The sequence below is a fragment of the Camponotus vicinus genome, unplaced genomic scaffold (assembly GCF_025532165.1).
Source record: "Camponotus vicinus isolate PSW18456_S1 unplaced genomic scaffold, iyCamVici1.0 SCAF_5, whole genome shotgun sequence".
Lineage (NCBI taxonomy): Eukaryota > Metazoa > Arthropoda > Insecta > Hymenoptera > Formicidae > Camponotus > Camponotus vicinus.
In genome coordinates this window covers 21,116,575-21,132,198 of record NW_028141977.1, presented here as the reverse complement: position 1 = coordinate 21,132,198, position 15,624 = coordinate 21,116,575, and the positions used below count along the sequence as shown (strand labels likewise).

The 15,624-nt window shown below is 34.1% G+C and overlaps 4 protein-coding genes across 6 annotated transcripts in view; 2 read left to right on the top strand and 2 right to left on the bottom strand.

Annotated features, from left to right (window-relative positions):
* Mrpl4 (mitochondrial ribosomal protein L4) overlaps positions 1 to 15,624 on the top strand; it is a 33,228-nt gene that overhangs the window by 5,189 nt on the left and 12,415 nt on the right. Inside the window, exon 5 of one of the 2 annotated variants that reach the window (XM_083099730.1) lies at positions 348 to 1,249. The exons of the other annotated variant lie outside the window; for it this stretch is intronic. Within the exon in view, the coding sequence (XP_082955856.1) occupies positions 348 to 406 (59 nt within the window). The 3' untranslated portion in view covers positions 407 to 1,249. Of the gene's footprint in view, positions 1 to 347; positions 1,250 to 15,624 lie in introns of those variants that run through there. 2 annotated transcript variants of the gene reach the window in all.
* Positions 2,025 to 3,914, bottom strand: Eef1beta (elongation factor 1-beta). Its single transcript, XM_083099741.1, has 3 exons — positions 3,672 to 3,914; positions 2,349 to 2,773; positions 2,025 to 2,248 (listed from the first exon to the last, which is right to left on the bottom strand). Exons 1-3 carry the CDS (start codon positions 3,749 to 3,751, stop codon positions 2,094 to 2,096), a joined length of 660 nt encoding a protein of 219 aa, XP_082955867.1. The 5' UTR covers positions 3,752 to 3,914; the 3' UTR covers positions 2,025 to 2,093.
* Positions 4,503 to 8,895, top strand: Nd-75 (NADH dehydrogenase (ubiquinone) 75 kDa subunit). 2 transcript variants are annotated; one of them, XM_083099713.1, is made up of 12 exons: positions 4,503 to 4,659; positions 4,900 to 5,072; positions 5,471 to 5,578; positions 5,667 to 6,032; positions 6,315 to 6,536; positions 6,626 to 6,761; positions 6,850 to 7,202; positions 7,291 to 7,476; positions 7,571 to 7,760; positions 7,990 to 8,165; positions 8,284 to 8,418; positions 8,502 to 8,895. In XM_083099713.1, exons 2-12 carry the CDS (start codon positions 4,914 to 4,916, stop codon positions 8,652 to 8,654), a joined length of 2,184 nt encoding a protein of 727 aa, XP_082955839.1. In that variant the 5' UTR covers positions 4,503 to 4,659; positions 4,900 to 4,913; the 3' UTR covers positions 8,655 to 8,895. The 2 variants fall into 2 exon arrangements, with proteins under 2 accessions (XP_082955839.1, XP_082955840.1); XM_083099714.1 differs by lacking the exon at positions 4,503 to 4,659 and having other exon boundaries at positions 4,881 to 5,072.
* Positions 8,878 to 14,232, bottom strand: P115 (general vesicular transport factor p115). The gene is made up of 12 exons (XM_083099706.1): positions 14,001 to 14,232; positions 13,595 to 13,823; positions 13,278 to 13,534; positions 12,923 to 13,124; positions 12,695 to 12,846; positions 12,394 to 12,584; positions 12,135 to 12,307; positions 10,580 to 11,007; positions 10,296 to 10,476; positions 9,967 to 10,151; positions 9,507 to 9,887; positions 8,878 to 9,438 (listed from the first exon to the last, which is right to left on the bottom strand). The coding sequence occupies exons 1-12, from the start codon at positions 14,076 to 14,078 to the stop codon at positions 9,376 to 9,378; spliced, it is 2,520 nt and encodes an 839-aa protein (XP_082955832.1). The 5' UTR covers positions 14,079 to 14,232; the 3' UTR covers positions 8,878 to 9,375.

Sequence of the window (15,624 nt, the reverse complement as noted above, 5' to 3'; positions counted from 1 at the left end):
ACGAATTTTACAACAGTTGCAAACCAGCTTTTCCTGCTGAACGCAGCCATATGCCCGATTTCATCAACCGCGTTTAACTTTAATCTTAGTTCAACTCACTCTTTGTCTCTTTCTAAAGGAAGAATTAAAAGGAGATAAAGAGTGAATTAAACTAAGATTAAAGTTAAACGCGGTTAGTGAAATCGGGCAATAGGGTGCATCCAGAAGCACAACCGCTCACTGAGCGGCTAAGTAGCACTCGAATGTGATTGGTGAATTCAAAGATAGAAACCAATCACATTCAATGGCCGCATTCAGCGGACTCAACCGCTAAGTAGCAATCGAACATGATTGGTTTCTACTTTCAGGTCCGACCAATCAGCGTCGAATTACATCGGAAAATCTAGTGATGTTGCCCAACTGTTGAGTCTGCTGAATGCGGCCAATTGCTACTTAGCCGCTCAGTGAGCGGTTGTGCTTCTGGATGCACCTATTGTAGAGGAGGCCTAAGTTGTTTTCTTTTGATTTTCTTGCTACAGCTCTACTTATTTCTTCCTGAAGAAGCTGATAACGTCGAATTAAATGATTTCATAAATCTTTTGAGATCTTCAGAATATTTAAGTGATGTTAAAAATGCAAAATTAGAAAAGTTTGAACACAAATCTTGAAAGAAATTAAGTTGGGATTATTATATTATGCGATGTAAAAATTTGACAGTGAGTGTGTATGTGTAATAAAAATGTAATAAAATGTATAATGTAATATAATATACATATATATTTTACATATATACATATAAAATGCCTTTTCTATATGTACATGATGTAAAAAGACAAGGTGTTTCATTGCGCATTTCATGGCGGCCATAATGATGCCGATCAAGCATTGAGCAGCCAATTAAATTTTTGCCCCAATTTTTTCACAATCTTTTCTTTTCATATGACAGCTAACAACATATATCTGCACATATCTAATATACAGGTTGCTTTTTGTATTTGGGGCTTGGGGCTACTTTCTGATTGGTCAACACTGCGCATCTCAGAAATATCTGGCAGCATGGGCGAAAAATAATATTGCCCAGTGCCAAAACAGAAAAAGAAGAAAGAAGAAGCATCTCAGAAATGAAAAACCTTGTCTTTTTACATCATGGATATGTATACATATTTAATATTCAATAAATAAGTAAAATAATATGCTATAAAAATATGCATTATAATTGTAACGAAACAACCGAATATGATTCGATAGAAAAGAATATAATGAGATACAATTTTACAGATTATATACGATAAGTTTTTTCTATTCATACAATATCTATGAATCTATTGAATATGTTAGAAATGGGAAGAAATATAATCTTTGTCATAATATATGTGTATATATATAATAAATATCGATATAAATTATTGAAAAATGATATGCTATCACAAACAAATCTTGGTCAGAAATAAATTTACATTTGATGGGTACTTTAACAGAGGCTAGATGGGTCGTATTTGAGAGTATTTTAACAGAGGTAAAAAAAATTCGGCGTTTAAAAAAAAAAGATTAAATACGAAAAGATACGAGAGATTTTGAGATATAGCTCTAAAATTCAATGTGCTAAAATTGAATCGATAATCATTGTGGAATTCCGATGTATTCTCCATGTTACAAAAAATATCTTTGCATATAAAAATCATAACGTCTTACTTTACTAATAATTGCAATTAAAACTTTTACATTAATATCAATAATGTAAACTTCTTTCAAGTTATATAAATATTGCGTTCTATTTACTTTGGTACAAATAACGTATTTCTAGACATGGATGGAACTTGATAAGTTCAGTCTAGTGAGTCTAGGTAGAATGCGCGCAAAGATGTATGATTATTTTTCTGTGCTGTTTATATAAATATGATATACTAATACATTTCTGTATAATAATGTACATAAAATATATCAAAATGCAGCAACATTTGCAGTGAGTTTACTAGCGTTATCATCACTTTTGAAGACTGCACTAGGAATATCCTTCGGGTATATTAAGAGAGTAACAAATTACATATGTGTATATATACAAACAATTAATATTTATTATTCCAATATTAAAAGTAATGAGCTGTTTTCGTTTCTTAGATCTTGTTGAACGAAGCAATGTCTACAGATTGAACTAGATCCTCGAATTCTTGAATCTGTTCGATCAACAAGTCCACCGACACTTTTTCGTCCTCTATCACGCACATTATTTGTAATTTATTTATGCCATAACCCACTGGGACAAGTTTCGCTATAAAAATATAAAATTTATTTAATAATAATTTTCTCCCACAAGAAATCTCCATCGTGTACGTACACATTGATAAAGCGATAAGGCGAAGACAACTTACATGCACCCCAAACGAGACCATCCATCTGGATCGATCTTACCGCATTTTCCATTTCTTTCATATCCGTTTCATCTCCCCAGCTCTTCACGTCTAACACGATACTCGATTTGGCGATAACTACGGGCTTTTTTGATTTTTTCTCCGCATATGCCTTTAACCTTTCCTCTCTGATTTTTGCAGCTTCCGCATCCTCTTCCTCGTCCGAACCGAATAAATCTAGGTCGTCGTCATCCTCGCTCGCCTTTGCCGTGGACGAAGTCGGAGCACTAGCGGTACTAAAGATGGAAGTTTTCTTTTCTCCAGGAAGTGACTTAAGATCGTAAGATTTTATATGGTTGTACCAACGGAGTACATGAGGATTCGAAGATGTTGGTACTTTTCCCAGTGCCTCGAGTACCGCAACATCGGCTTGAGTTGGTTGCCACCTATTGGGTGTAAATTCTTTTATACGATACATTTTATATTTTAAAGCTGATCCTTATTATCAATTTGGATATCAATGTTGGAAATTTATACAAGGCATGTTTATCAAAAATAAAACTAATACATTTTCTTGTACATTGTTCCAACATATATCGATTAGATTATATTAGATATAGGACTGACACAAATTTTTAAACTTTACTATCATCCTTGTACAAATTATAAAATAAATGAGATTTAGGAACTAGAGATAAATATATAAAATTTAAAAAAATACGAGAGAATAAGAAAACTATACTTATAGAGACTCTTTCACATTAAATCTTCATAAATATTCAAACTAGGAAAGATCAAATCATTTATACTTAATGTGAATAAAATATTTCTTGTCTTAAAAAAAAAATAGAATATATGTACAATATAACCAAGTAACAAATTTAAAGTACAGTTTGATGTCTTGTACATCTGTGTGAGAAGAACCGTCAAATATCTTTCTTAATCTCTCACATATATGCGAAAGTAGAGCTTTACTGCGTGAAAAAGAGAGGAAGATGAAAGAAGAGACGTAAAAAAAGTACGAGGCGTGCGTGACTGTACGTGCGTGCGGTATCCGCGTACGCGTGGTGTGTGTGTGTGTGTGTTCGTTTTTGGTGACACATATCCATACGCGATACTGGAAATATATGCCGCGACCCGCCTTCCAACATCGGCGAGATCGGCGGCTCTAGGCAGGAAGATACGACCGAGACTCGCGACGGGAATAGGTCGTCCTTTACCGGAACATTGCGAGGAAATATGCCGGGCGAGAGGAGAGAATCCGCCGACATGCCGCGATAAGCGGAGCACGTGTACCGGAGACGTGTCGAAGTCGCGCATGGAATACGCTACAAGTAGGCTCACCCGTCGATATAACTACGATCGGCGAGATAGGTGTTGAGATCCTCGACGCCTTTATCGGTCTTCAGGTCACCGACGGCCATGGCGAGAGCGTGTTCCGGACGAGTAAATAGTCGGACCGAGAACGAGCACGTCGAATCAGCGGTCAGCGGGGACTCTTTCGTCTTCGTCCGGTCGCCGGAAGAGAGAGCTGCGTGCGTCGCGAGCGCGGCGATTCTAGGCGATTCTACTCGACGTGAGCCGTGAGCAGCGACGTGACGTTCGTTCCGGTCGGTCATCTTCTCGGCTCACGAAAATACCTAGCGCTAGTGAAATCTAGTGAATATCAATGTCAGAGATGTGGCGTTTTCGAATGGCTGTGATTGGTCAATGACGTCTAGTAAACTACCCGGGTCGGATCGAACCCGACCATTCGAAAACGCCAATAGACGAATGAGACGACCAATCGAAATGGACAGCGATAGATTGCGAGGAAAAACAACCAGCCAATCACCACGCACATCGGCACGAATGATTTTCGATTGATTTCTTCTTTCGTCGATATACATGTATATATATGTATAAATTGATTTATAAATTAATTTTACAGAAATATGAGAGAAATTTATAAAGATGAGAAATCACCGATCAAAGTCCGTGAGGGTGGGGTCCCATGGAGCGTATTACGATACGCGCGTATCGGGCGTATTGAAAATCTGACCAATCGCAGACGTAACTTTCCCGTATCACAAACAGCGGAACGTCTGCGATTGGTCAGATTTTCAATACGCCCGATACGCGCGTATCGTAATACGCTCCATGGGACCCCACCCTGAGATTGTCTGCGACATAATATCGCATTTTATCTCAGAGGCAAAATTCACGCAGTGGCGCAAAAGTAATCAACGCAATTGTGTTTTTCAAACTCCTCGCTCCTCGCTACAGTCGCCACTTGTCATTGCTCATCATGAGCTCAGCGCGGATCGTTAGGTGCTTCTGACGTTTAGAGGAGGTATTTAAAAAATGATTGTGTGTCATTTTATTCGATTGAGATTTGTAATCTCGGTGAAAGAATACTCTCCCTACTCTTTATCGCGTAAAGATGTTTATTATTACGCTATGATAACGCCATGTCTCAGACATATGTTTCCTTTTTGCTTATTTGTATTCTCCCGGTTAGGTTAATTCGCCATTGATTTATGCGAGGTTTGTTTATTACATAATAAAGTGCGACTGTAACTGGTGTTGATAGTTTGGCGCAACGAGATGTTGAGGCTACCGGTTGTAAGGGCCACAGGCCTGATAAATGGAAGGCTGTGCGCCGTCAGTCTTCATACAACGTCAAACAAGTCGCAGCAGGAATTGGTCGAGCTCTTCATCGATGACAAGCCTGTACAAGTACCACCGGGAACGACAGTCTTACAAGTTTGTGTCGAAACATTTGTATTTCTCCTTGTATATTTTCATTTCTCTCTCTGGTTATCTTGCTACGAGGAATAATGCAATGTCTGAATATTGCATATATGTATATTACCTCTGACATCAAACGGAAATAGATATAAACGTTATTAAATTGTAAAACTTTAATAATTTGCATTTTATATACATTATTGATATTTATTACTTGAGATAATAAGCACTTTTGTTTTTCTGTGAAAAAATTATGGAAATCTCTTAATCAGTTTCATAGAAATTATAATTTTAGATGACAAACAATGAAAGAAGATTCTTATCGCAAATATTATTGCAAAGTACACGTTGCATTTATAACTTGAAAATAATGTATAATAAGATATATAAATTCATATTTATATGACTTTTAGGCTGCTGCCAAAGTGGGAGTTGAAATACCAAGATTCTGCTATCATGAACGTCTTGCTGTAGCTGGTAATTGCAGGATGTGTCTTGTCGAAATAGAGAAGCAAGTTAAGGTATATAACAAAAAATTAAACTAAGACAGATAATAGAAGAAATGATATACCTGTATTAATTACCTTATTTTATCTTTTTATTTTACAGCCAGTTGCCGCGTGCGCTATGCCAGTAATGAAAGGTTGGAAAGTGAAAACCAACTCGGATCTGACACGAAAAGCTCGTGAAGGTGTAATGGAATTTCTGTTGGTTAATCATCCATTGGACTGTCCAATCTGTGACCAGGGTGGAGAGTGCGATTTACAAGATCAAAGTATGGCTTTTGGATCTGACAGAAGTAGATTCGTCGATATTAATTACTCTGGGAAAAGAGCAGTGGAGGATAAAGACATTGGACCCTTAATCAAGACAATTATGACACGCTGCATACATTGCACAAGATGTATTCGATTTGCTTCGGAAGTAGCTGGTATCGATGATTTGGGAACTACTGGTCGTGGTAATGATATGCAGGTATGTTTAACATTTAATTTTATACTTTGATAATGTGTAATATAGGAACACAGCTTATATTGCAAACTATGCCGCTTGACAAAATAAGATTATCCCCATTTAGTTTTATCATATTGATCAAGATTGTATCAAACTTTTAATTTTTTAAAGGTGTTTTGAGAAATTTAGAAATATATTTTGTACAAAAATGAATAATTGTTTTAAATGATCATACAATTGTTTACGATACGAAAATTATTCCAAGGAATTTATTTATACAACAGTTATATAATAATTTTAAAGGTAGGAACATATGTCGAAAAGATGTTCTTATCAGAATTGTCTGGCAATATCATTGATCTTTGTCCTGTGGGTGCATTAACTAGTAAACCATACGCATTTGTTGCCCGTCCATGGGAAACACGTCGCACCGACAGTATTGACGTTCACGATGCCGTTGGTAGCAACATAGTTGTCTCTCACAGAACTGGTGAGGTTTTGAGAATACTACCGAGAGTAAACGAGGTAAATATTCTTATTATCTTGCAGCAAAAATATTATAAAGAGCATGTGATTCTGTTATGTGCTATTAATAATAATTGTACAATTGATAGGAAGTGAATGAGGAATGGCTTTCGGACAAAGCCCGTTTTTCATATGATGGACTCAAAAGACAAAGACTCATTACGCCAATGATGAAGATTAATGGAAAATTACAAGCTGTAGATTGGGAAGATGCGCTCGTTGCTGGTAAGATTGAATTTATTATACATTTATATCTACTAAATTCGTTACGTTTTATTAATTTGAGCTATACATGTAACATCCTTATAATTAGCCGCTAGATCCATAGCAAATGTGTCGGCGGATAAATGTGCTGCGATTGCTGGGAAATTGGCAGATGCAGAGGCTCTTATCGCCATGAAAGATTTAGTGAACAAATTGGGTAGCGAAGGTCTAGCCACGGAACAACGTTTCCCGAATGATGGATCGGGCATCGATCTCAGAAGTAGTTATCTATTAAATAACACCATCGCTGCGATTGAAGATGCAGATGTCGTAGTATTGATTGGTACAAACCCGAGATACGAAGCACCGCTAGTAAATACGCGTCTCAGGAAGGGCTATCTACATGGCGAACAAACAATTGCTCTTATTGGTCCGGACGTAGATTTAACGTACGAACATGAGGTATTAATCTTTTTTTTTTCTAACTTTACTTTATATTTCTTCTGTAATTCCGTATTCTTATAAAATACAACGTCTTTTTGTTTTTTAGCACTTGGGAGAATCCTTCGACGTAATAACGAAATTACGTAACGATTCGCATCCATTCTCCGCAACTCTGAAAGAAGCTAAGAAACCACTTGTTATCTTAGGTGCCGATCAGCTAACTCGAAAGGACGGAGCTAAGATTCTCTATGAAACGCAAGCACTGGCAAAAGCTTTAGGAGATAACTCGAAAGTAAATTTCTTTTATATGATAATTTTATAGAAATTGTAATAAGTATTTATACAAGTATTTGTATAAATATTTATCTTTTTTGGACTTTTTTTAGGCTCCTCAGGACTGGAAGATCTTAAATATACTACATACAAATGCTTCTCAAGTCGCCGCCTTAGATGTCGGTTATAGTTCGACTGTAGAAGAAATCAAAGAGCAACAACCGAATGTTCTATTTCTTTTGGGTGCAGACGATGCAAATATTAAGAAAGAAGATTTTCCAAACACATTTATCATTTATATAGGTATGTATATACATGTAACAATGCTAAAAAGAATTTACTACTAATATAAATTTATTATATATATTATCATATATAATTATATTAATTTTATAAAATTAACTTGTATATTTATCAAAATGAGATATATAAATATAATTAATGATATATATTTGTCTCATGTATACTATTAATTAACAATTTTTAATTTTTAATTAACTGTAATTACATTAAATGTTATTTATGATTTTAGGGAGTCATGGCGATGCCGGAGCGGCTATTGCGGATGTTGTATTAGCTGGAGCAGCATACACTGAAAAAGTTGCAAGTTATGTTAATACAGAAGGACGCTCCCAACAAACTTGCACAGCAATTACACCGCCTGGTTTAGCACGTCCAGATTGGAAAATTATTCGCGCCCTTTCCGAGGTATAATAAATAAATGCTCGCAGCAAAATATTTAAAAATGTTAAGAGCATTGAATAAGTAATCAAGATATATACATACACACACATACATAGTAATTATATGCTTTGTTAAATTATAGATGGCCGGTATTACTTTACCATATGATAATTTAAATGAAATAAGATTCAGACTTGAAGAAGTTGCACCACATCTGGTACGATATGGTAACGTTGAACCAGCCAATTTCTTTACGCAAGCTTTGGAGATTGCTAAGGTTTGTATCTTGATTAGAGATGCAATGAAATTCTTAAATATATGAGAACAATATTATTTATATATATTGTTTATATGATGTAGCAACAATCTGGAGAATCATTTTTGCCAGACCCTATAGATATCAAACACAAGACATTGGATCAGTTTTTCATGACTGATGTAGTATCACGAGCGTCTCTAACTATGGCAAAGTGTATTCAAGCAGTCATTAAACAACGACAAAGTGCAGTATAAATATTATATTAAATAAAAAAATTCTCATCTGTGCTAGTTATTTGGTAATACTGGCTAGATGTTAATAGCCAGTAATAAAAGAATTACAGAAACAAAGCATTAAAATGTATTTATAGAACTCTGTATATTAAATATAAACTCTGAAAATTGGAATCTATAAATATTGGTTCTATCCCATTAATTGTATATTCGTTGTTATTATGATAATATAAGTTATTTAAAATAAATGTAATAAATTTTATTTTTGTTTTGGGTAATTTTCTATATACAAATATCGCTAGTATAGAATGTGTACTTCAACATATATATTAAATTATATTGAATATATTACAGGAATGTTTCGTGCGGTAATTTTTTCATCACTAACGCAATCTACACAACAGTTATATAATTTAAGAAAAAATCTCAAAACAAAACGCAAACTCATTGAATACTTGAAGAAAAAAAACATTAGAATATAATTGTATGAGAGTAAAATAACATAAATTCATTTCATTTAAAACATTTCTTCATTAAATATTTAATTTGTAATTTCAGCTTCTGAGAAATACTGACATCTGCATTGCGCTTAGCAACTGTTATACCTGTATGTACATTTGAATATACTTCATATTTTTACAATATTTATAACATAAAATGAAATTTTATAGAAAAAGAAATGTTTATTATATATAAAAAAATTCTGTTATTAATTTATCTGGAGCATCAATTAGAGAACGTCTTAATTACTCGATTCTGGTTGATCATCTGTATCAAGTTCACCTGAACTTTCATCAGATTCGACCTAAAAAAGAGATTAGTTACATGTTATTTTCAATATATTGCGTAAGTGATTTCATAAAGCTAGCCTACCTTATCACCCAACTCAGTTAATCTTTCTTTATACAGCATAATTTTACTATCTTGATCAGTCAAAAGTACTAAAAGATCTTCTTGATCTTTTTTCAATTTTTCAAGTTCATCTATCTTCGATTTTAACTGATACTCTAATTCCGATTCCTTCTTTTCATTATTTTTCTCTTTGGGCTCTTGTGACACGTGCACATATTCAGCTAAACGCTTTTCTAAATCTGCAACCATTGTTTTATACGTTTGCAATTCTTTTTCCATATCTATATTGTTACTAGAAGCAATTGTCTCCTTTCCATCTCCTATATTCGTTTGTGCCGCTCGAAGAACCAAATTTTGATCTCGTAAATGACTAACGGTCGATCGAAGTTCTTGCAGTTGTGCCTGTAATAGTAGCAGTTAAAAAATAGATATTAATTATACATATACACACTTAGAAAAATTGTTTTAGTAGTAGTAGTACCTCAAGTTCTTGTTTTTCTTTTAATAGAGCATCATTAGCTTGATTTAACTTTTGAATTTGCACATCTTGCTCTCTTATAAGATCTTTATATTGCGAAACTAATGTATTGTCAGATAAGCTCATAGATAACTGACTTCTGTTCTGATGTTCATTATTAGCATCTATTATTGATTTTATTACAACACCTGAAAGAAAAAAAAAATCTTACATTTCCAGACGAAACTGAGAATGTTAAATTTCCTTTAATTTCATTATAAAAGCTTTAACAAAGATATCAACACGTTTGACATGAAGTTATAAAATATTGTATATAATATAAACGAGTGTACCTTCTAAACTTTTTAGCAATCTGCAAAATTCGTGATCCAATAAGAGCTCTGACGGGTTTTTCGCAGACGGCTGCGGATGTTTTAGCGTTCGAGAATATATTTCGTGTCTGGCAATACCACCAATCGCATCTTGAAATTTTTCCACACCTATTCTATTTTCAATTAAATTGCACACTTTTTCCTGTGAAAGATAATATTCATAAAATTATCTTATTATATCATATACATTTTATACTTCAACTTTGCACTTGTAACCTTGTAAATAAATATCATTAGCTATTTACCTTTGTATAGGTAGGTACACTATCGTCGTTGAAATGCACACAAATACCGATAAGTAAGGCGCACATACTCTGCAGTAAGGTTTCTTGTAAATCATCATTATTCTCTTGCGACGAAAGAAGAGCTGTTAAGTACGCCACCGAAGAGTCAATAGCTAGGAATGATTTTACTGCCAGCGGGCAATACGAGGTCCATCGACAGAGTAACATCAACAGGCCCAATTTACACTGTGTCTTATTACCCTGTTGCAACAACATAACGCATTGCTGCATAAGTGTTACTGGTGGCTTTCCAATATTGGTTGCGAGAAGCACTCTTAAAAGCTGTTCCTTCTGGCTTATATTCTCGATCAAAGCGTGAGATAACGCCACGGCAGAAAACCAATTCGATAACGAATCTGTAGAAAATAATCCGCCGCACAGCAACTGTCCTAACAACAAATACAGGATTTGCGTCATTTTATTGTCAAAATTTCTGTTTTGTTTTAAAAAAATTTCTTTGTATTTGTAAAAAGATGTATATGGTCTATACAGGGTGACCCATTTTAACTTAGGCAGCCAAATAACTCGAAAAATAAGCAAGATAGAGAAAAATGTTTTAGACAAAAGTTGTATGGTTTCGAGGGGGCCATAAGATGGTATCATTGGTTTGACCTTGAAGAGTCATTTGAAGGTCACGTGAAGGTCACTTCAATTTTTTTAAATGGAACATCCTATATATTTTTGTACATTCTTGTAGCTCATCTCGAGAGCTTTCCAAAACACTATAATTAAGTACATTTTCGTTAAGTACTTTTTGAGTTATGAGGCTTGAAATAATTTCTTAATTTTACATAAACCGTAAAATATCTTGTAAAATATTCATTTTTCGATTACCTTACCTTAATAGTTTTATGTACAAAATAATGAGAGGAATCAATTGGTGTAAAGAAAACACATAGTTGTTTCGAAGAAAAAATATGTAATTTGCAATTAACAATTCCATATTTTTTCTTAAAAACAACTATGTGTTTTCTTTACACCAATTGATTCCTCTCATTATTTTGTACATAAAAGTATTAAGGTAAGATAATCGAAAAATGAATATTTTACAAGATATTTTACGGTTTATGTAAAATTAAGAAATTATTTCAAGCATCATAACTCAAAAAGTACTTAACGGAAAGGTACTTAATTATAGTGTTTTGGAAAGCTCTCGAAATAAGCTACAAGAATGTACAAAAATATATAGGGTATTCCATTTAAAAAAATTGAAGTGACCTTCACGTGACCTTCAAATGACTCTTCAAGGTCAAACCAATGATACCATCTTATGGCCCCCTCGAAACCATACAACTTTTGTCTAAAACATTTTTCTCTATCTTGCTTATTTTTCGAGTTATTTGGCTGCCTAAGTTAAAATGGGTCACCCTGTATACATTCGATTTGTATATATGTTATATTCTATATATATATATATATATATAATATACAGAGTATGTGTATGTGTGTGTGTGTGTCATAAATAATCATATTATGCATATATTAATCAAGATTCATTTAAAAGAGCTTAATAAACCTGTAGTTAGCGACGGCGCCTCATTGCCTTGCGGTAATAAAGTTTGAATCAACTGTGTTTGTCCCACCTCATTTTTGTACAAGAAGCATTGAAAGCAATATAATACGGAACACCGTAGAACGAATGGTTGCTTCTCATTCACCATAGACATCAATAACACAACAATGGCTGGTCTATAATGTAACTTATTTGTAAATTTAAATCGTTTTTCATTATCTCGAATGTCAATATATAAAATGATTATATATTTAAATCATACCTTGGAGGAGTGCTCGGCGCCATGACACTAGCCAAAAATTCTTGATTACTAGCATTTCCTCTTATAACTTCTGCTACAGTGTTGATAGTTTCTGTTAATACATCCGCGGGCACTCCACCAGCCATTAGTATATCGCATAATGCTTGCAATAATCCACATGCTCTCATAGTTCGTTGACAAGCTGCAACTGCCTGCACACATATATATATAGGAATAACATTTTTTTAGTTGTTAATGAGAAAATAAAGCATGTACATATACAAGAGGAATCTTGAAACTATGATAATGCTAATATTTTTACCTGACCAGGAGCACTTGGTGCTACCAACGCTCGTACAACTTGCACCATGCAATGAACATTCGATACTTTCTGTGGACTCCAACCACCAAAATTATTATCTTCTATCTCATTGGGTATTTGAAACATTGGTGTCAATTTCTGAATATAGCTACCTGTATCGCGATACAAAAATTATGACACAGGGACAAGATTAAGAATTATGAAAAATTTAACTAGTGAGAATATTACCTTCTTTAAAAAAATTTTGGTTGCTGACATTTCCCCTGAGAAGATTTAACATCAGTAAGAGGCAATCTTCCACGACAATACCACCATCTGCATTACCCTCTTGATCGATAACATCAAATATACGATCAAATGCATTTTCAAACGCTACTATTTTTTGAATATTTGCATTGCCTTTTGTTAATTGAATTAGTAGCAACAAAACCTAAGTAATAATTATAAATATAATGATATATATATATATATATATATATATATATATATGTATGTATATATATATATTGAGACTGTAAGAAGGCAGTATATCCTATTGCAAAAATATTTACTTAAAAATTGTTAATTAATTATATTAACATACATCATTACGTATAACTTCTCTACTGTCGCTCAGCAAATCCATCAATTTAGAGACTCCCATAGGACTGACCAAAATTATTTCTTGAATATCTTTAGATCTGTTTCCCAATAAATGTGTCAACAATTTCAGTGCAGGCCACCTGACACGAAAATCAAACTCTTCAAGAAACGTCAATATTAATCCAACGCTATCTGAATGTTTGATAAATATTTCTGTAAACTGTTCTCCTATTTTGCTTTTAGGACCATGTTTATCCACTGAAAATAATGCAGAACAATTAGGTGAAAAATCAATAAAGTAAAAAATTAAGATCTTACCTTCCTCGTCGAATGTTTCGGGACTTGTTATATTACAGAGAGTGTCCAAAGCTAAACCAATTATTTCGCAATCTGTCCTATCCATTTCCAACACTTGTCTCAACGCATCCATCCCTTGAGCACCAACTTCCACACGATACGTGCGTGATAACGCTTTGAGCGCACGACAAGCATCTCTTCTGTCATTGAGTAATGTCGAAGATTGCAATCTGTCTACTAATCTTTCCACCTGTACGCAGATATTGTAAGAACAATCGTGTTATAAGCCATAATTATTTGTAAATTATATTAATTTGCTAGTACGATGGTAGAAGTTTGATGAAGTTTAATGATGACGAGGAATGATAGGGATATAACCTCTCGTGTATGGAAAACAAAATAATCGAATATTAACGTTTTCACTCACTGTATCGGCACCTGTCGGCTGCGTGCCAGCGGGAGCGGTTCCTAAAACGGACTTTAGACTGCTTTTAAAATACTCCATTCTTTCCCTCCGTCAAACTTTTAACGTCTGTTAATGTAAACTACGCACGTCACACGTCGACATTTCAAACAATTCACCGGAGCGGAGATGTCGGATTTCGGATTTCGTACGTACGTATATATGTGTGCATTATGTATGTACGTACATACATCCATGCATGATACGATGCCGCCATAAACCTAATAATATTAGGGCGCATTCACACCTTAGCAAAGAAGCTAAGTAAAGCCCCTTGCACAATGCTAGGCAACAGGCAATAGAAATAAGGAATAGAAACTATTCACCAATAAATACGCGGAATAGAAAATATTCGCCAAGGAGCAGAGAATAGATACTATTTCTGTTCTTATTGCCTGTTGCCTAGCATTGTGCAAGGGGCTTAAAGAAAGCCAATCGGAACTCGCGCTTGTAGTAAAGCCGTAATCACACGGGTTGCGGGCTCGGTTGCGGTTGAAATTGACCAATCAGAACAAAGCAATTTGTCGGCCGGCTATTCTGATTGGTCAATTCCAACCGCAACCGAGCCTGCAACCCGTAGTGTGATTACGGCTTTAACGGGTAGCACCCAGTGAACTCTATACTATACTGGAATGTGCACTGCCGTAGGAGAAAACGGGACGAGCGAGAGGGAAAAGTGGAACAATACCTGGGGGGCCGGCTGTGATTGTTGAATTGTTGTCTCGCCTGCCTGATCTCTCCATTTTCGCGGAGCCTCGTAATCAATTCGTATTAAGTTAGCCGGAAATTTTTCAGCCAACCAAAAATCTCCTTATGGAATCGTTTGTATTTCGTATGAAGATGTTTGAAGTGTGATTAAAAACGTTTGTGAGTAATTAGAATAATTATAAAAAATTAATCATTTTTACAGTATGTAGTTAGCCAACATAACTAAATATTAAAAATTCTCCTTATGAATCGTTTGTATTTCGTATGAAGAGTTTTGAAGTATAATTAAAAAGGTTTGTGAGTCATTCGTTTAATTTTAATTAAATTTTTTTATATTGTGAAGTTAGCCGGAACCTATATAAAATGGACGCCGTCCTGTGATTGGTCGATTTGCTTATGGTAAATACTAAAATTTTCTCATGTGTACTGACTTTAAGTGTAAGCAAAACGAGCAAATTTATCTCTTTTGTAACTTTTAATCCATGACTAATTTATTATTAATTCCGCATAATCGCATAATATATCATGGATCGTGGATAAGCGTAGATAATTGAAATATGTTTTTCTACCAATAAATAAGTAAATCTTATATAATTGTTTTATAATGTAGTCATCATTCAGAAAATGATCACAATTTGTGTGATTATGTATTTAATTGTTATTTTATATTCGCTTTCAAATAATAAACTATATAATAATAAAATTTATATAAAAAGATGGTAATATATGTAATCCAATTAATTATAATTGACAAAATAATTTCTTGTGAAAAAATAAAAGTAAATATATAGAAGAATTTTTTTTATAGCTTGTATAAAAAATCAGTTTTATGCTAAGTATATTATAATTTTCTGGACTGTAGTAATATTTAATATACAGG

Bases quoted from the DNA above. Each gene is read 5' to 3' on its own strand.
- Eef1beta (XM_083099741.1), bottom strand. From the start codon at position 3,751: ATGGCCGTCGGTGACCTGAAGACCGATAAAGGCGTCGAGGATCTCAAC. The intron at 2,774-3,671 runs GTGAGCCTACTT...TACACCCAATAG, and splicing joins GATCGTAGTTATATCGACGG to GTGGCAACCAACTCAAGCCG. The intron at 2,249-2,348 runs GTAAGTTGTCTT...ATATTTTTATAG, and splicing joins TGGTCTCGTTTGGGGTGCAT to CGAAACTTGTCCCAGTGGGT.
- P115 (XM_083099706.1), bottom strand. From the start codon at position 14,078: ATGGAGTATTTTAAAAGCAGTCTAAAGTCCGTTTTAGGAACCGCTCCC. The intron at 10,477-10,579 runs GTAAATAGCTAA...TATCTTTCACAG, and splicing joins GTGTACCTACCTATACAAAG to GAAAAAGTGTGCAATTTAAT. The intron at 9,888-9,966 runs GTACTACTACTA...CTACTATTACAG, and splicing joins AAGAAAAACAAGAACTTGAG to GCACAACTGCAAGAACTTCG.
- Nd-75 (XM_083099713.1), top strand. From the start codon at position 4,914: ATGTTGAGGCTACCGGTTGTAAGGGCCACAGGCCTGATAAATGGAAGG. The intron at 6,033-6,314 runs GTATGTTTAACA...ATAATTTTAAAG, and splicing joins GTCGTGGTAATGATATGCAG to GTAGGAACATATGTCGAAAA. The intron at 8,166-8,283 runs GTATAATAAATA...GTTAAATTATAG, and splicing joins TTATTCGCGCCCTTTCCGAG to ATGGCCGGTATTACTTTACC.